This window comes from Pseudorca crassidens, chromosome 7 (genome assembly GCF_039906515.1).
Source record: "Pseudorca crassidens isolate mPseCra1 chromosome 7, mPseCra1.hap1, whole genome shotgun sequence".
Lineage (NCBI taxonomy): Eukaryota > Metazoa > Chordata > Mammalia > Artiodactyla > Delphinidae > Pseudorca > Pseudorca crassidens.
The window spans coordinates 105,418,347-105,437,981 of NC_090302.1; the positions used below are offsets into that span (position 1 = coordinate 105,418,347).

Genomic DNA, 19,635 nt, shown 5'->3' on the forward strand with positions numbered 1-19,635 from the left:
TCTATTCAAGTAATACAAGGGAGTGACCGCCAGGGGCAGCCTTGACCTCTAGGTTCCAAACTGGGAACTCTGTAGTGTCTGTCCCCTGTATGAGAACCCTGGGGACCACACGGTGCCTGACTGCAGTGGAAAGAAACCACACTCCTTAGCTCATCACTTAAGGTCCTTCGTGGCCAGAACTCAATCAATCTCTCCAGGACCACCAGCTCTCTGTTTGCCCAAAAAGTCCTCCCATGTAGCTGCCCCCGAACTTTCTACCATTCCCCAAACGTGTCATACTTTTGGTCCTTTGCATGTGCTCTTCCCATGTTCTCATACTCCCAAAGCTCAAAAGTCACTTCCCATGTGATGCTCTCCCTGACTCCCCGGGCAGAGTTGGGGCGCTCTTTCCTGGGCTCCCGTTGCATTTAGGACACCCCTGCTGTGCTATGTCTCTTCTCAGGCCATGTGTCTCCTGCCCTGGGCCAGGACCTTGCTGGAGAGACAGACTCTGTTGTTCATGTTTGTTTATTCCAAGGCAGGGCACGGAGAGCATGGTCCATAAACATTTCTGGGGTGAATGAGTGGCGTGGAGAAATGGCTGGATAACGTAGGCTTTTAAAGTGTATTCCAAATTTGATGACAGGAATAGCTCTTGAATTGAGGTGTGACCTTACAGAGATGACTTAGCATCTCTGGATCGCAAGGGCATCGTCTGTGAAGTAAGTGAATGGGGCTGAATGATCCTGAAAACAGCCTCAAACTCCTATACCCTGAGTCTCAGAATAGAGGAGTTTTAGAAGTTAATGGAAACTATTCTGCTTGAGGCAAGCCCTGGGGAGTTTCAGAGTTTTCACTAGTTAGAATTCTGTAAGCCATACTTTCTCCCCCAGAGTTCCCTCTAGATTCTTTGGAGTTTGTCGTGTCACTAGTGATCAAAATGAAAGAAGAAAAGAGTCATGAGAAGAAACTCCAAGATTCTCACAAAGGCTCACTCTCAAAGAATCCTTGTTGAAGAAGCAAAAGAATGATAAGAAGGGGAGGGGCTGGAAATAAAAGAGCAGTGAGAAAGGGAAAGGCTGGCATCTACCATGAGTAAATGCAGGACTCATTCAACATTGAGATCGTCATAATCAACTTCCCATTGATTCTTCAAAATAAAGACTAGATCCCTGTTCATTTAAAATCACTAACTATCCAAACTCTAAAGTTTTTGGTTTGAGTCACAATCTTAAAAAATGATCTATCACATTTATTTTTAGATTTGATTTTTTTTCCCCCAGAATGCAAAGGAACTGACAAACTCTTGCCTTCCAGCGTTCCATCAGAGAACTAAGACTGAGACCAATAACTGAGGCCAAAGAATGTTGAGTAAGCCTGCTGGCAACTCCTTCTAAAAGGCTATCACAGAACTGCCAGCCAGCCCCCTCCTCTGTGTCTTCTGTAACCTGCAGTCTGGCTACAAGGAGGGACTGAGCCCCTACACGGGCACCTCCATACCACGCTCCAACTTCAATTGCAAAGTGCTTTGTCCTGGTGTTTATAAAATAAACCAACCACACACAGCACCACATCCGATTCGTTTTCCATCAGCACTTCCAAAAACCATCTTTTGCTGAGCAGAGAGGCAACTTTCACCCCCAAAGAATTTTGGGGGGAAGTTAGAATGTCAAAACGTTCACTAGTATTTCAGAGGACAAGAGTCAAATTGGAAAATCTCAGATTCCAGGAGGGTTTCTTTTTTCTTACACAGAACTAGACCCAAACAAGGAATAAGAGATACGATGAAAAAGATGGTGAATCTTACTCTATACGGCACTTTTAATTTCTAAAATGTGGACATCTGACTGACACTGCGTGGACCATCAAGAGTTGACGTTGCTGGGATTTCCCTGGTGGTACAGTGGTTGGGAATCCACCTGCCGATGCAGGGGACACGGGTTCGAGCCCTGGTCCGGGAAGATCCCACATGCCGCGGAGCAACTAAGCCCGTGCGTCACAACTACTGAGCCTGCGCTCTAGAGCCCTCGAGCCACAACTACTGAAGCCCACACGCCGCAACTACTGAAGCCCGTATGCCTAGAGCCCGTGCTCCGCAACAAGAGAAGCCACTGCAATGAGAAGCCCGCGCTCCGCAACAAAGAGTAGCCCCCACTCGCCGCAACTAGAGAAAACCCACGCGCAGCAACGAAGACCCAACACAGCCAAAAATAAATAAATTAATTAATTAATTAAAAGTAAAAGAGTTGACATTGCTTACTTTTCACACTGAAGTCAGGTCCGCACCAGCTGCCTCTGCTCATCACTCCACAGGGCCCTCCCAGGTTCACTGTCCCACATTCTCAGGACCAGCCCTACCGGTACATTTCTCTCCCCTTTCCCTATTCTGCATAACAAGAAGTCAGACAGCTTGGCTGTGCAAACATGATAGCTGACAGCAAGTGTGGAAATAAAGAAATACCAACCAAATGAGAACCCACAAAGGCTATTAACTTAGAGCTTGCTATAACAAGAGAGTCTGTGGCCATCACTTGCGTTTGGCAGACACTCAAAGGCAAGCAGAGGGATGGGAAGGCTTCTGGTGCCCTGATCAGAGGCCCCTGGCGTGGGGCAGCCGTAGGTGGAGACCTCGAAGCAGGGATCTTATGTGATTCGTGAGGATGCGTATTTATCTTTTCTTGATTGGTCCTCAGTTGGAAGCAGGGATAAAGATTAGGGAAGCCCATGAGCTAACAAGGCGGTCTGTGATGAGAGTTTCATGGGCAGCCAATTATACTGAGGATGTGTGGGATCAGAATAATGCAGCCTGCTGGGAGACTGTCATTTGCAGAATTAAAGGCAAAGCAATCGTTGCTAAAGGGTTTAGTTTGGACGGGAGATGTAACCTTCCAGCCATACTTCTGTCATCTGAATCTGATGGGTTGTTTTTGTGTGTTTCAGGTTGTTTAAATTTTCTTTTCCGTTTTGTAAGCAGCCATTGCTCGTATGTTAAAACACCTAAGAGAAATGGCAATCTCTTTGCCATAAAATATGGATGACAGTTTAAAAAAAAAAGGATAAGGGAAGCCGTCAGTCGTTAACAAAGGTCTGGCCATTTGGGGCTGATTGTTTCAGAAGTTATTGTTTAGCTTCTTAGATTGTTACTAGAGATAGCAGTCTAACTTCCTACAAGTGTTAGGGCAGACTGGCTTCCTGAGCTGTTCATTGTAGATGGGGGGTTGGTTTCCCAGGCACCTTGCTGCTGGCTGTGGGTCAGAGTTCTGTCTTTATATGTGCTCGTCTGTTTGTATTTTCATTCCCTCACAAGGAAACAATGCAGTTGGTGATTGATTCCAGCAACAAAGTTTTCCCCCAAACCTCGAATTTAGCAGCTTATCCCTCTTATCTTAGGGTAAAAAAAAAAATTCATCCATCAAGAAGATAACTTTGTCCACTACTATGAAAAAAGTCATTTTTAACTGGTTATTCAGAAGACCTGCATTCTAGACCATGAAGATAATATCTCTCTGCTGAAAGGCCCTCCTCTTTTCCTTCCCCTCACATTATATAACCACACTGCTCTGAGTTTGAGATTCTGACAGCACCAGGCCATGCAGGAAGTCCACAGGCAGAAGAAAGTTTTTTGGACTGTATGTGCACACATGCCTCTTTAGGATAACCAAGAACTGACATATTCCAGTAGAAGTAGACAAGTCCCTCCTGCCATTAAACACATTCTACCTGATTCAAGTCTCAGGAGAGGCAAAAGTGACTATTTTTACCTTTTCCTCTCAGCCCATCTGTCCTAGGTAAAACATTATTTCTTTTCTTTTCTTTTTTTTTTTTTTTTTTTGCTCAAAGGTTACAATGTTAACCCTCGAATTCTCTTTCTGCTCTCTTTAGATTCTCTAAGCTTAGGGTCTTCCTCTGATGAGAAAAGAAAGATTACGGTGAGTTAATTTTCTAACTTGGTAAGAGGGAGCATTCTGCCCAGGCCAGGAGGCAGAGGACACACAGTCCAGGGGTCTTCCTACCGGCAGGTTGTCCGTGCAGCTGAAACTGTCCGTGAGGAGAAACAGGCCAAAAGCTTCAGTGACATACTTGGTCACCATCCTCCTCTTCTTATCCAAGAGCCTTCTCCTGATATATTCTCTTAACTTGGGGATTTCTGGAATTCACAGGCAGCACAAACAATTTGAAAAGACCAAAGCTGGTGGGAAATAGAATTCTTAAACATTAACAGATCATGCTGGCAGTCTGAATTAACTTCTGCTGAGGTCCTATGCGGGTGGGTTGCTCACTAAACCAACCTATCTGTTTTCCCCAGTCTAGGATCAGCAGTTATGGATGGTAGATCAGCAGTGATGCCTGCTAATTTTATTCAGTGGTAAAGAACAAACTCTGTGGAAAAGTTCAGGCTGGGTAAGAAAACGGGCACTTCCCTCTGGACGATAGTTACCTGGATAGTATATAAAACCCGGGGCTCACATTTCTAGAGCCTCAGCCATTTGGTCCCGCTAGACTTTTCTATCTATATCAAATAACCATTAACATCAAAATAGCGCATGCTTGCTGTAGAAAGGGTAGGACCTCTGACAAGTGCAATTCCAGATTAGACACGTATCTTAGTCCGAATCCTCTGTTAGTCGGAAGATAATAGATGTCAAGCTACTTTCCCCCCATTATCCCTGTAGGTGGAAATGTTTCCATATTATTCCTTGCCTGTGCCGTGCTGATTATTTCTTTGATATCCTTGTTCAAGCAGTTCCCCATTTCTGGCAACTTTTCACATCTTCTGCTCCTTAATCGCCTTTGACGCTCATCCATGTCTAGCGACATATAGGCCCATTTTAAACCATTTTCAGCTGAGATCAAGGTCAAGCTCGGATCCTGCCTCCTCACACAGCTTTCCTTCAGTAATCCAGTCACACAGGTCCTGGGTTCTCTGAATTTCTGCTGTACTCAGAGCACCATAGAACTAGCCTCATTTTTACTTTGATTTTTGCACGTGGCTTAGTATAGTAAGTCCCCTACTTACGAACCTTCACGCTGCAAACTTTCAAAGATGCAAACGTGCATCTGGTTCCAGCAAGGAACCAGAACCTGCGCCATCAACATCAGGCGTGAGTGACATTGCAGCCTGCCCTCCCTCTCCTATCGCTGACCATCCTTCAGCTCTACCATCTCCCACCTCCTCTCCCTCCTCCAGTCAGTAACTCTTCTTGCCTGTTCACTCCATGCCAGCCCCTGGATGCCAGCTGTTGTTCTGTACTACTGTACTTTCCAAGGTACTGCACTGTAAGATTAAAAATATTTTCTTTATTTTTTGTGTTTGCTTTTTATGTATTATTTGTGTGAAAAGTATCATAAACCTATTACAATATAGTACTATATAGCCGATTGTGTTAGTTGGGTACCTAGGCTAATTCTACGGGACTTACGAACAAACTGGACTTACGAACGCGCTCTCGGAATGGAACTCATTCGTATGTAGGGGACTTACTATATTAGCTCTTCATGTAAATTTCAAGTTCTCTGAAGAAAGCAGCCATGTTCTCTAACCCCACCCCACCCCCAAAGAAAAAGCATGCCATGGTTGCTTTTTCTACCTGTCCCTGGGTGAGCAAGGACTCTCAAGGCAAACACTAAGGAAATGACAACTCATCGTAAGATTTGGAGGAGAAAGGAATTGTTTTCTCAGGCACCACAACAATGCAGAGACAAACACGCATATAGCTGCTCATAGGTATAGAAACTGTGGCAAACTAGAAGTGCGGCACAGAAAGTTCTAGAACGGGAAATTCAGAGTGCCAAGCTTAATCCTGAGAATTGGAGTGATTGAGATGAAAAAATATATATGTATAAATTACCAGTTTCCTCCTCGGTGAGGAGAGCCTGCTGCCAGTACTCCTGGGCGCTGACCGTGTACACCAGCTCTGAGTCTTCCAGAACCCTGGAGTCAGCTGGCAGCTTCCTCTGAAGTGAGAGAGGCACACAGAGAACAGAATAACTCAACTGCCGCAAAGGCAACCATGCACATGCTCCACAAGAGCCTTCAGCAAACTTTAGCTCATTCGCTTTCGCTTTCAGTTCTGCACAAGCCCTGTAAGGAACAAGCAATAGTCCCAATGTCAAATGTTCCCATCTGTCCGCCTTACAAGGTCGGAGGTTGTGAGGACACTGTTGCAGAGATTCTCTTGGGAGTTAAAAAAAATAGCAATTCTAGAAGGAAATGTATAAAGAAAATAGTTCAAAAGTGTATTTAACCTTAAAAAACTAAAGATAGAGTTACCATAGGATCCAGCAATCCCACTCCTGGGCATATATCTGGCGAAAACTGTAATTCCAAAAGATACATGCACCCCTATGTTCATAGCAGCACTATTTACAATAGCCAAGACATGGAAGCAACCTAAATGTCCATCAACAGATGAATGGTTAAAGAAGATGTGGTATATATACAATGGAATACTACTCAGCCATAAAAAAGAATGAAATAATGCCATTTGCAGCAACATGGATGGACTTGAAGGGCATTATGCTACGTGAAATAAGTCAGGCAGAGAAAAACAAATACCGTATGATATCATTTATTTGTGAAATCTTAAAAAAATGATACAAATGAACTTATTTACAAAACAGAAATAGACTCACAGACATAGAATACAGACTTACGGTTACCAAAGGGGATAGTTGGGGGGGAGATAAATTAGGAGTTTGAGACTAACATATACACATTGCTATATATAAAATAGGTAAACAACAAGGACCTACTGTATAGCACAGGGAACTATAGTCAATATCTTGTAATAACCTATAAAGGAAAAGAATCTGAAAAAGATTAGATAGATAGATAGATAGATAGATAGACATAGATATTATAACTGAATCACTTTCCTATACACTTGAAACTAACACATCATAAATTAACTATACCTCAATTTTAAATGTTCAGAGGGGGGAAAGTACCAGGATCCATTTTGGAAAAAGAAGCACAGCCCTGACAAAGGCAGCGATGGGCAGGAGCCAGCTTGGACCAGCTCCTGAGCATCCACCGTACACAGCTCCTCCCAGCTCCCCCCTCAGCACCAGCACATCGGTAGCTTGAAACTGGCAAGGGAACATTTACACCACAGGAATCGGCAAATGGTACACATTGGGCCTTTTTTGTTTTTTAAACAGAGAGCTGACTGTTAAAACATGTATCAATTTATCAGCACAACACAACACTGGGCAAAGGTCCTATAAAAGTGCAAGTTTCTTAACTGGGTGGTTAGTCATCCTACACATTTAAATGCAGAGTAATGTTTAAGCAAATGATGGTTTTAAATGTCAAGGAATTAAGAATCATATGAGAAATTTTTTATGATTAGAAAAACATCACCACAGAGAAGTCATACTAGAATGACACATAAATGATGTTTCATAATCCTTCATTCTTCTCACTTAAAAGAGAAAAGCCATAAAGAGTATGCATGGGTATATGGGGGCGGTAGAACACAGTAGGGAGTTGTCAACCTTCTTCTGATGCAAAGATATAATAAAGCTGAGTGAGTGGTCCACTGGGAGAGGCAAGAAGCTGCATCTCTGCAAGATCTCTGCATCTCAAGTTGTGAGCCCATCTAGTCAAGGCTGGAATACAGATTGCTAGAAGCCCCACACTCTAGTCAGGACTAAAGTTATATAAAGGAGCTGCCAAGATTATTATTTTTTCCCTGCTTGATAGAGTTTTGACTCTAGGAAAATGTTTAGGAAAGTTGACCCCACTTTCTACTGGGAGATAAAACTAATGTGCAATTAAATGTTAGTAGAGTTTTAAAATAGTTGAAAGGAGTATTCCTAGCTTTACCCAGGTGTTTGCATTATTTAAAATTTTGCTCTAAATTTTGTATATCTTTTCTAAAAATTATTGAAGATTCGTTTACACTTCTTGTTATTGTAATCCAAAGAAATATTTTTATAGTGTCAGCGGGATGGCTACAGTAGCAGGTTCCGTATTATTGTTAAAGAGAAGTAGAAACAGTTACAGTTGGAGGGTAGGATCCAAGAGCTAAGTAGATGCTCATCAGATTATCCTATAGAAAGATGAGCCACTGTTATCATTTACACACATGGTTTTTAATAACTATATATAGAGTAATGTATTAAGTTTGTAAGAAGATACTGTATATAAGAAAGGAGAAAACCTGGAAGCTCAAAATAGAAGTGACACAAGATGGAAGCAGAATCAAAAGGCATATAGTAGGGCTTCCCTGGTGGCGCAGTAGTTGAGAGTCCGCCTGCCGATGCAGGGGACACGGGTTTGTGCCCTGGTCTGGGAAGATCCCACATGCCGCGGAGCAGCTAGGCCCGTGAGCCATGGCTGCTGAGCCTGCACGTCCCGAGCCTGTGCTCCGCAACGGGAGAGGCCACAACAGTGAGAGGCCCACGTACCACCAAAAAATCAAACAAAAAAAAGCATATAGTAAAGTTGGAGTTAGATTGAAATCAGGAATGTAATTTGTAACCCCATTTTTAAAAAAATTTTATACAATTTTTAAAGGTTACTTTTCATTTACAGTTATTACAGAATATTGGCTATATTCCCCATGTTGAGCCTATCTTACACCCAATAGTTTCTACCTCTCACTCTTCCACACCTATATTGCCCCCCCCACTGGTAACCTCTAGTTTGTTCTCTATATCTGTGAGTCTGCATCTTTTGTGTTATATTCAATAGTTTGTTGTATTTTTCAGATTCCATATATAAGCCATTATCATACAGTATTTATCTTTCTCTGACTTATTTCACTTAGCATAATGCCCCCCAAGTCCATCCATGTTGCTGCAAATGGCAAAATCTCATTCTTTTTTATGGCTGAGTAGTATTCCATTGTATGTATGTATGTGTGTGTATATATCTCTATCTATCTATCTATTTATCTACATACATATATATACACACACATATATACACTGCAACTTCTTTATCCATTCATCTGTTGATGGAGACTTAGGTTGTTTCTAAGTCTCAGCAATTGTAAATAACGCTGCTATGAACATTGGGGTGCATGTATCTTTTTGAACTAGTTGCAACCCCATTTTTAAAAAAATCTATGTTTTCTAGCTTTGTCATTAAAATGACTTTGCAGTGACATCACCCTGTCCACTTCTTTTACTTGTATGAATTATTTGATATGTACCCCTTGCACCCCAACTTTTATTTTTAATATTATTCTCTGCTAAAAGAAACTCAAGTTTCTTTGATAGTAATAGTTCCATGCCTTGGGGCAGGGAAAAAGAAAATGGGCCTGAATATGTTCTTGTTGCCAGAGAGGAAAGATATATTTTTTTAATGTCTGGGTAATGCTAAAAGGAACCAGCTTAAATTAAAGGCTCCCTTTGGCCAAGATGTGAACTTGAACATAAAAAAGAACACAGTAATTCTGTGAAAAGCCATGAGTTCATTATAATCCTCAAACTGAGTAAACTAATAAGGTATTATGAAATAATAAGCTCTATCTCTATCTATCTATCTACCTCTCTATCTATCTATCTATCTACAGGTCTCTGCCCTGAGTTCCCAACACAGGGCTCCTAAACCCCTTATAAATAGGGGGTTTCATTCTAACATTGAGTCTTTGGCCCCAGTTCCCAGCACAGAGCTCCCAAATCCCTTGGAATTTCTACCCCCCACCCCCATTCTCCAGAGAGGGGAGAGGAGCTGGAAATGGAGTTAATCATTGATCGTGTCTATCTGATGAAGCTCCCTAAAATCCTAGTAGTGTGGGGCACGGAGAGCGTCCAGGTTGTGAGCACATCCACATACTTGGAGAGCGATGCACCCCAGTTCCATGGGGACAGAGGCTCCTGTGCTGGGGACCCTCCCAGACCTCGCCCTATGTATCTCTTCATCTGGCTGTTCATCTCTTATCATATCCTTTATTATATAGTAAACTGGTAAATGTGAGTGTTTCACTGTGAGTTCTGTGAGCTGTTCTAGCAAATAACCCAATGCAAGGGAGAGGAGGTCATGGGAACCAATTTGTAGCCAAGTCAGGCAGTTGTGGGTAACCTGGGGACCCACTTCTTGCGATTCATATCTGAAGTGGGAGGCAGTCTTGTGGGACTAAACCCTTAACCTGTGGGATCTGACACTATCTCCAGGTAGACCATGTCAAACTGAGTTAAATTGTAAGGTGCCCAGCTGGTGTCAGAGAGAATTGCTTAGTGTGAAGAAAACTCCCACACATCTGGTGTCAGAAGTATGAGTGTGGTAGTCATGTGCGAGTGAAGGAGAGAGGCACTGGAGTAGTAGCATAGGTTTTCTTTACAGATTTGCTAAAGCAAAGGCAAAATGCTGTATAATAATCAGCTCAAAATACATGCCTGAAAAAAAAAAAAGACATGCCTGAGAACATCAAAACCCAGCTTTCTTTTACCTGCCACATACAGTTAGTCGTCCAGATCTATGGATCTGAACCCCCTATTAGTTCTTGAATGCATCTCCTCTACTCTATTTCTATGGTTACTGCCTAGTTCAGGCTCTTATCACTTTTTTTTTTTTTGGCTACATTGGGTCTTTGTTGCTGTGCGCCGGCTTTCTCTAGTTGCGGTGAGCGGGGGCTACTCTTTGTTGCGGTGTGTGGGCTTCTTATCGTGGTGGCTTCTCTTTTTGTGGAGCACGGGCTCCAGGCATGTGGGCTTCAGTAGTTGTGGCACGCAGGCTCAGTAGTTGTGGCTCACGGGCTCTAGAGCACAGGCTCAGTAGTTGTAGCGCACGGGCTTAGTTGCTCCGCAGCATGTGGGATCTTCCCGGAGGGCTCAGACCCATGTCCCCTGCATTGGCAGACGGATTCTTAACCACTGCGCCACCAGGGAAGCCCTATCACTTCTTTTTTTTTTTTTTTTTAACACCAACTAGATTACAGAAAAAGCCTCCCAGCTGGTCTTTCTACATCCAATCTTCACCAGCCCCTCTCCCCACCATCCATTCTCCATATTCCCGAGAAAATCACCTTTCTAAGATGCATAATATTTCCAAATTGAAATCAATAAGTGTAGTCCCAGGAGCCTGAAATTTTTCTAACAATATTTTTCTTAATTTTCTTTTTTATAATTAAAAAAATAAGCAGAGACATCTCTATGAGGGGCTACCCTATAATCAACTTCTGACTCATATTTTTTATGATCGAAATTAAATTTGCTCCAAATGAAGGTCTGCAGTACAAGTAAAGGTCTCACAATAATTCAAACTGAAAAGAAGCGGTTGGAGAATGAAGGCGTTACCTAGCCATCAGAGGTGTAGGTGTGCAGACCTAAAAGAACTTGTGCCATGAGAATCAAAACCACAGTCACCCTGCAAGCTGATGTATTGTTGCCCAGACCCTATCCTGTACATACCAATTTGCCACATTTTTTAGCAATAAATATAATTGTAAATTGTGTATTGAGGTATTTTATGTTTCTGCTTCCAGAAACAATATAATTAGGTCCTCATAAAATGCATATTTCTTTAATGCCAAGAAGAACAATTAAAGAGAATAAGAACAGCTTTACTGAGTTATTGCCTCATTAAAATCAACATTCAAGAATTGCTCGGTAGAAGACTTTGGCTTGAGTATGAGGTCTGATTATTCTGAATTAGAAACAAAAGCCCTGAAATTTCCAATTCCACATTGTACGCCAGACATTTTCTGCATCAGTATAATTGAAGTCAAAATACAGAAAGCAATTAAACATAGAACTGGACCTAAGGCCATGTGTTTTTACTGTTAAATCCAACACTGAAGGTTTAGTTTCAGCAAAACCATCCCTTCTATCACATTATACTAACTGTGATATAACATTTAAGTTGTTTTGTTTATATTTTATCTTCAAGTTGGTTTCAGTTTTATAGTTGCATAAGACTATTACAGGAAGGAGTTTTATGTTTGTACCTATTTTAGTGACAGCATAATAAAAATAATTTAAGAAACAGCAAGATTCCCACAGAACAATTACTCAAGCTTGAAAAATAGAGCTCAGGGCTTTTCTCCCAACACTCCTGCATATGCCTCTTGCTGAGCTATTCAAACTTGCCTGTAATTCACCAAGCGTGGCAGTTTTCTTCAACCATGTTCTTCCTTCTGTATCAAACACATTTTCTCCGACTTCTTCACCTCACTCAAGACTATTGGTTCTTTAAAATTCTGCTGAAGAGGCTGAGAAGTTTTCCCTGAACTTCTCCTCAACACCGCCTCCCCCAACGGCCCGCGTGACTGGGGCATCCTTCCTCTGTGTTCCCCCAGCCCTGCTGCATCCCTCTAGCCAAGCACACTTCAACCTGCACTGTGATCCCTGATTTTATCTGCACACAGTTCTCAGTAGACCATACGCTCATTCAATCCTTCCAAGAATCACAGGCAGTAGATATTATTATTCCCCTATTTTACAGATGAGAAAATGGAAGCTCAGAGAGGTACGGTAATTTGCCTAAGGTCACAAAGTAATTAATCAGCAGGACTAAGTTGTCTACTCCAAAGCCTCTGCCCTTGCTACCGCGCAAGACCAAATAGGTGTTTCTCAAAATCTGAGTGGTTGAAAAGCAGAAAAATGCATAGGAGAATCTGTTAACTTACCTTTAGTTTTTCCTTGAGAACTTTATTCCTTTGTAGCTTTATCATTTCATTTCTTTCTAAAACAGCCTCTCGCTGACTTTGAATAGCTTGCTGGATTGTGAAAAGAAATAAAAGCATGGCAAAGAGTCTAGGGTTATCAAGAGTGATAAAGGGATAAGATGCACATCTTGCAGGCAGCTCTTCCTCTGGCCCAGACAAATGTGCATGTGTTCGAATCATATAATACTAATCATAAAAAGTATTATTTAAGAATAACAAGTCCAAACTCATCAAGATGTTTATATTAAATGTGTGTAACTTTTTGTCTATCAATTATATCTCAATTGAGCTTTAAAAAAGAAAGAAAAAAAATAACTGGTCCATACTTACACTTCCCACTTTTCTTTCCCTGAAACGAGAAATGTAACAATTATTTATCTCATGACGTGTCACAGCAGTCTTGACTTTCCCTGAAAGCAGCATATACTGTCATGCCTTTATGCCTCTTCCTAAGCTCTTTCTTCAGTCCAAATGCTCTGACCCATCTCCAGTGTCCATTTGAAAAAAGTATCTTAATTTCTCAATATTTTGTCATCGGTGGAATTTCCTGTGACCTCACCACCTGGCCCAGTCAAAACGCAGCCCTCACTCTCCAAGGTCCCATGGTGCTTTACTTGTCCCTCTCATATAACCTTTCATCCTCTTTTAATACAGTGACCTCAGTGACTAAGCAAGATGCCTCTCTGAATCTGCTGCCCCTACCACAATAAACATTTAATAAATTCAACTGTATTATGTTCAGTTTTAGAGCTGACATTGGAAAGGGAGCACTTGAGATACTATTCTGTGGTAGGGTGTGGGGTGAATGGAATTGCAGGGAAAAAAATAATGGAGCTGAAATTCCAACTTAGACCGTGAAAGCAAGAAGTTGGGGGAAAAGTCTTAGTCTGTTTCTTCACTGAGGAATTTTTCTCTGCTAAGTTAGTTCCTGGAGACAGTAGACTCAAGTCGGGGGGGGGGGATACGGCACAGCGGACATGTGGAGAAGCTTTTGTTAGAGCAGGGAAACACTGTCAAGGGTAGAGCCCATGATCATATGTCCCATGTCCCTGGAACAGACCAGTGTACACCTGCGATCCTCTGTAAAGATTAATAACAACCCCTTTCACTTTCAGAGTGCCCCAGCATGGAAGATAAGTTCCAGCCCACCTAGTTACAGGGGGAACAGACATGTGCCTGGAAATCAACATATATTAACAACTATTAAGCTCTAAAATGCTTACCCTTCATTATGTTTTGTTAGAGTATGACTCTAAGAATGCTTTTACTTTGGACCGAGTTCTGAACCCTTGAGAACCTTGCTCCATATGGATTTAAAATCTCAGGAGGAGACAAATCTGAAACAGAATCTTGACACTTCAAAGCGGTACCGGGCCAGACGGTGTTATAGGAAGTGCCCACTAGCTGTGGGGCGTCTACACTTCCCATATCTGGGGGGACGGGCAGGTCCACCACTCTGTAAAATGCCAGGAGCTGCTCTTTGCATCTCAGACACCTGAGTGGCGTAAGAGCACAGCCTGTTGGGCGTTAAGCAGCTGCTCTGGAAGATTCCCAAGACAACCTACCCAAGGGTCCTGATGTCCCAGGAAATCACCCAGACTTCTCTTTTAGCCCCAGTGGTCACTTCCCTGAGTCCGAAATACCCATGAGTCAAAGCTCTGTTGTTACCGTAATTACGGCAGTCAGGACCCATGGAGGAAAGCCCGCATCCCTGTAAGCCCAGCACCGTACCTTAGATATTCCGGCAAGTGGAGCTTGTCGGTCTTGGTGACCACCAGGGCCATGTCCCTGCAGAACCCCCTTTGGCAGGCTTTGATGCTCTCGTTCAGAAGGTCTTCATGGGCTCTCCCTCCAGAAACTCTTTCAATGTCACTGATCAGCCAGATGACTGAGCATTTATCAATGGTCTGTGAAACATGACCACAGCATGTTTAAGAGCATAAATGGTGCCTCGGTTGTAGAGCATGTGCTTCCTTAATGTACCATGTCTGTCCTCGATGCCCTGCCCCGACTCTCTCTCCAACCCCACCTCTCATCCCTCCCCACCACATTCTTTTAGGCACCAACCATACGACCTTCTTACACTTCCTGGGATGTAAATTGTTCATCTATCTCTTGGGCCTTTGCCCTTGCCGTGACTTCTGCTTGACCTCCATTTGCCATCTGAGACTGCCAAGGGCCACCTGAGGCTAGGTTGGCCACCTCCACCTCTGCATCCCACAGCACCTGGACTTACCCGCCACAGTACTTCTCAGGCAGAACTATTGTACACGGTCGGCACTCTATACCCCTCTCCCCCTCTTCATCCAGACTGTGAGGTACCGGATGGGAAGGGGCTGCACCTTCCAGCTTGGAATCCACATCACCTCAAGCACAGTACTTGGCCCATAGTAGAGGCTTCAGAGATGTTTGTGGCAGTAGTCATTGATAGAATTCAAGAAATCAGACCTCCAGTTCCAGATCCATCACGGGCTTGATTTACCTCAGCTGTCCTCTAGGGAAAATTATTGTTCTTCCAGAGCTAGTCCTGGTCATGAGCTACCCCAAAGCTGTCACCACAGGGCATCATTTTGATGTCTGGCTGCCCCTGCATATTCAGCATACTACCACCAGGTGGCAGCAGGGAGCCAGAAACCACGTGATTCAGGTTGCAAAGGCCAATGCACCTGAAATTGCAACCTACTCATCGATCACATATGTATTGCTTCAGCTAATATGCAACTTTCACGTGACAAGCAATAGTGTGTTGCCTTGTGACATTTCTCTGACTGTATTGTTTCACTCATCTTATCTCGCCATATAAGTGAAAAGCGGGTCCATCACCAGGACTGAGTTTGTTTATGGTTCCTCAGAACAGCACTTTGTACAAAAAGCTGTGACAAGTTTGCGAGTTGCTAATTAAATCATTATTTGCTTTATACTAGTGGTTCTTAACTAGTGGAGATTCTATACCCCAGACGACGCTTGGCAATGTCTGGAGACATTTTTAACCGTTTTGACTTGAGGGGGCGCTAGTGTGGGTAAAGGCCACGGATGCTGCTAAACATCTTGCAATGCCCAGGTCAGGCCCCAACAGCAAAGAATTCGCCAGACCCAAAATGTCAAAAGAGCTGAGGCTGAGAAAGCTTGATCTAGAGCAGGGGGTTTCAAACATGTTTTTAACGGTGGAGCCTTTTTCAAATGAAATCTTAGGAAGAATTCCAATTGCCAAACTTGATTTTTTAAAATAGAACTGCTATAGTTGAATTGGGGGTGGAGGGTTTGGAGTCCCCACGTGCTCTGTGTCCCGCACCCTCTGCCCATGAACCTCTTGGTTTCACGGATCATTGTTATGAAAGCATCCATCTCAAGTGTCAAACAAAACTTCATTGTTTTATAAAGAAGGTACATGGCAGGCCCCGAGAGGCAAAGGATCAGCTTAAGGCCACACAGCTATGGGTCCTGAACTTCCTCCCCTACATGGATGGACTCACATTCGGGCAGGAAAATAAAACCAATCGCTCCCTCCCACTTCCCAAATTATAACCAATTTAGGGATGCTTCAGGTTATGCCATCAGGCTGTGGAAGATGAAGCTCCTCCTCTAGGGCAGGGCCTCTTTCACTTTTATATTCCCCTGGTCCTGGTAAACTACAGGTGCTTAATAAATGTTTATTAAAAGAGAAGAGAAATGCAATCATAAAGGTTGCATTGGTTAAATTTCAGGCCCTACACAAAGCTCCCGACTGCCAGGATTTGGTAAAATTAGAGTCACAGAAAACACCGGAAAAAAGCAGATCTATAAGACAAGAGCCACTGGATTTGGGAGTGGGTAGGATGGCCCCCTGCCATCGCCGCCCTCCTCTCTTCCCACAACGAGAATGGGCCTCCAAGAGGTCAGGTGACTCAGGCAGCACAGGGACGTCTGAGCTCTTAATGGTTTTAGTGTAGGGAAGGTACTGCTGGGCAGCTGGGGAGGTGGGGGCGAGGCATCGTGTTCTGTTCTCCCTGGAAGGAGGGGTGTCTTTAGTAACTTCTCATGAGAGGATATCACAAAACCACAAGCGCGGAGGGGAGCTGCGACCAAGCAGAGCAGGCCGGGAGCCATCACTTCGCTTCAGCCCCACCTCCTCAGAGTTCCTCTGTTCTGAGCAGCCTTTGATACGGTGCCCAGTGTATCTGAACTGGCAGCAGCCATGGCTCCATCCTGTGAGAGAGGCCGGCCACCTCCTCAGGCTGTCGCTCCCTGGGACTGGCCTGGAACTAGAGGAGGTTGGCGATTCCACTCCCAGAGCTGAAACCCTGCAGAAACAAAGGCTCTCCCGGCCAGGCCTGAGCAGACCACCAAGGGTGAAGGATGCTGGGACTGCCTCCCCCTTAAAGAACTGTTAGGGGATGTCCTGGGGGGTGAGAGACAGAGCCTCAGCTGGAAAGGCAGGAACCTGCTCTCTGGTTCAAATTCTGCCACTCGGTAGATGTGTGGTCTTGAGCAAATGACTTCCCATCTCTCAGCCTCCATTTCCTTATCTGTAAAATCAGGGCATAGGCTGATCATCTGTAAGCTGTCATCCTGATCTTTATCGGAAACCACAGTCACAAAGCTCCCCCGGCCCACTGTCATTCATTTAGCGCAAATCTGCTGAATTTAAAGTCTACCTGTAACAGAGAAGCAGTGGGCCCGCAGCAAGTTTTTTGGCAGTCACTGCACTGATCGTGACTCACAGACACTGGCCCTCCTTCCCAGTCTCTTCCGGCTCTGGTCCTGTGCCCCGTGTTCCCTCCCACCCTGCACTCCTGAGCTCCTTCTAAGACGCCTTTCTCTCTCTATCACTCACCCGAGTCCCTCCTGTCCTTCGAACTTCCCCAGGAAGCATGGTGTTAAAGCCCACCCCACCTTTCCCAGGCTTGGCTTCTGCGCCTCTCTCCATCCTTCCCCCACGCCCTCAGCCCTCTGGGCTCCGCAAGTGCTGCAAACGGTGCTCGGGGGTCCCACTCCCACCTGCCTCCTCCACCTGGGGGAGGCTGAGCATCTGTATCCACTCCACTCTGAAACCTCACCCACCTCCCACATGAAGTCATCACCTTGTGCTCGCATTTTTAAGTAACGGGGTTTGTTCTTTAGTGTATTTCATTCCCTCTGGACTACGAGCCTTCCAAGGGCAAGGACTTTGTCTCCGTCCGTCCAGAGCCTATCATAAAACTGAGGAGATGCTCAGTGGCTATTTGTTGAAGGAATGAGCTCTCTGGTTGGAGGTGATTTCGACTTTTGAGAGCTCATAGCTCCTTGAGCTTCTCTTACATCATTTTCTGCCACACATGTCATCATCTGCATGTTTCATTTCTCCTAGTAGACTCTAAGCCCCTTGAGGGAAGGCTCCGCTTCGCATTCACATTGTTTTATTTTGTTTTCGTCTTTTTAGTGGTAAAGATAATACATGTTCAGGCAAAATATACAAACAATACAGAGGTGTCTGTAGTAAAGAGCGGTAGGAGACACAGAAGCTGCTGTTAACAGTTGGGTGTGTATCTTACCAGAAGGCAGGATCTGACTTTTGCTATGCATTTGCAAACATTACACACGCACACACGTCTTAACATAAAAGGGCATGTTCTGTATCTGTTCATTCACTCTTCATTTTGTGTCGTTTATCGTGTAGGATATAGTAGAGGTTGACAGCAGAGAGGCTCTTGAGCCTTCTTGCATGGGTTATGAGCTATAAAATTAGCTCAGCTCTCATTATTATTAGCTATAATCTTTGCATCCTCAGTGCTTAGTACATAGTCTTACATATTGTATGTGTCTGATGAACAGAAAGCAAATTAACAAAGAGATAAATTCTTAAAAATCCCCCAGCCTCTAATCACTAGGTGCAGCTCAAACTGCCCTAATGCTTAACTCTCTGGCTGCGGACACATCTGGGGGGGCCCCCGATCAGCTTATGCTCCATTTGCTGGGAATTGAACTCCTACCCACTTTCATCTCAGTGACCCCCTTCGGGCACAGCTGACTACACTAGGGATGGATACTTAATCCAGAGAGAGTTGATCCTTAGCTGGGTGGTAATTGATCAGATTTTCCTTCTGAGGAATTTGAACTAAAAGACATAGAGACTATAGTCAGACAGTGACAGGCACAGCAGTATCATTCAGAGACGCAGCTAAGGCGGTCCTGTTCCACAACATGGGCGCTAATGGCTAAGGGAGAAGCAGGACTCAGCTGACAGATGTACAAAGAGAAACAGAGTCACAAGAGACCAGGCAGAGGATGAGCGAGAAAATAGCTGCTTCCAGCCTGATAGGTGGGCCTGGGGCCTGGCTGTGTCTCGTGAGATCCTTTGATAGCCTTTTGATTAACCCTTCTTGACTTGGGATTTGCTTTAGTGAGTTTCTCTTCCCTACAACCGAACATGGGAGCAGCCTCCTGGTTCCTTGGTGCGTGGCTATTGGCTTCTCTGCTTTGTACCCAAATCTGGGCCTCCCTCTCCTGCTCTGTCCTTGTTTCCTCTGCTCACTCTTGGACAACTTTATTGCTGGCCCTCTTCATCTGTCACATACTCATGATTCCTCCCTCCCCAATTTCTCTGGCCAACCATATCCTGCCATGGCCCTGAGGCTTAGAACGTGGAAGAATTTAACTCCGATGAGCTCATAAAATCCTGTAAGCGGAAAGCAGAGCATTCTTTGCTGCTTTAGAAAGGGTGTTGGAGTTGAGGAGAGAAGGGAACAAAGCCGTATGAAAGAGAATCACCTTTCTCCACATCTCGTCCCTCTTGCTGTTGAAGTCGCCTGTGCCTGGAATGTCCACCAGCACAACGCCTTCTGGAATCAGCTCCGATTTGGGAAGAGTCACTTCCACCAGCTTGATCAAGGGCCAGATTTGTGTCTCAGCTGATCCTTCATCCCAGCCTCTCCTCTGAGTCCGGATGTAGGGGTCCAGCTTGAGAGACAGCTCTCCTGCCTGAGGAAGAGGGACAGGTGACAGGTCACACACACCAGACATTCTCCCAGCACGTCTACCCTGAATGGGCTGTGACTCAGGTTCACCGAAGGTCCACCGAGAA

At 44.2% G+C, this 19,635-nt stretch overlaps 1 protein-coding gene across 3 annotated transcripts in view; it reads right to left on the bottom strand.

Annotated features, from left to right (window-relative positions):
* Positions 1 to 19,635, bottom strand: part of NUGGC (nuclear GTPase, germinal center associated) — a 41,253-nt gene that overhangs the window by 12,608 nt on the left and 9,010 nt on the right. For all 3 annotated transcript variants that reach the window (XR_010944719.1, XM_067742462.1, XM_067742461.1), the window contains exons 6-11: positions 19,323 to 19,532; positions 14,328 to 14,503; positions 12,927 to 12,945; positions 12,558 to 12,647; positions 5,829 to 5,934; positions 3,993 to 4,126 (exon numbers count right to left, since the gene is read on the bottom strand). Coding sequence is in view for 2 of the 3 variants with exons in the window: in XM_067742462.1 (XP_067598563.1) it covers positions 3,993 to 4,126; positions 5,829 to 5,934; positions 12,558 to 12,647; positions 12,927 to 12,945; positions 14,328 to 14,503; positions 19,323 to 19,532 (735 nt within the window). In the remaining variant the exon portion in view is untranslated. The remainder of the gene's footprint in view (positions 1 to 3,992; positions 4,127 to 5,828; positions 5,935 to 12,557; positions 12,648 to 12,926; positions 12,946 to 14,327; positions 14,504 to 19,322; positions 19,533 to 19,635) is intronic.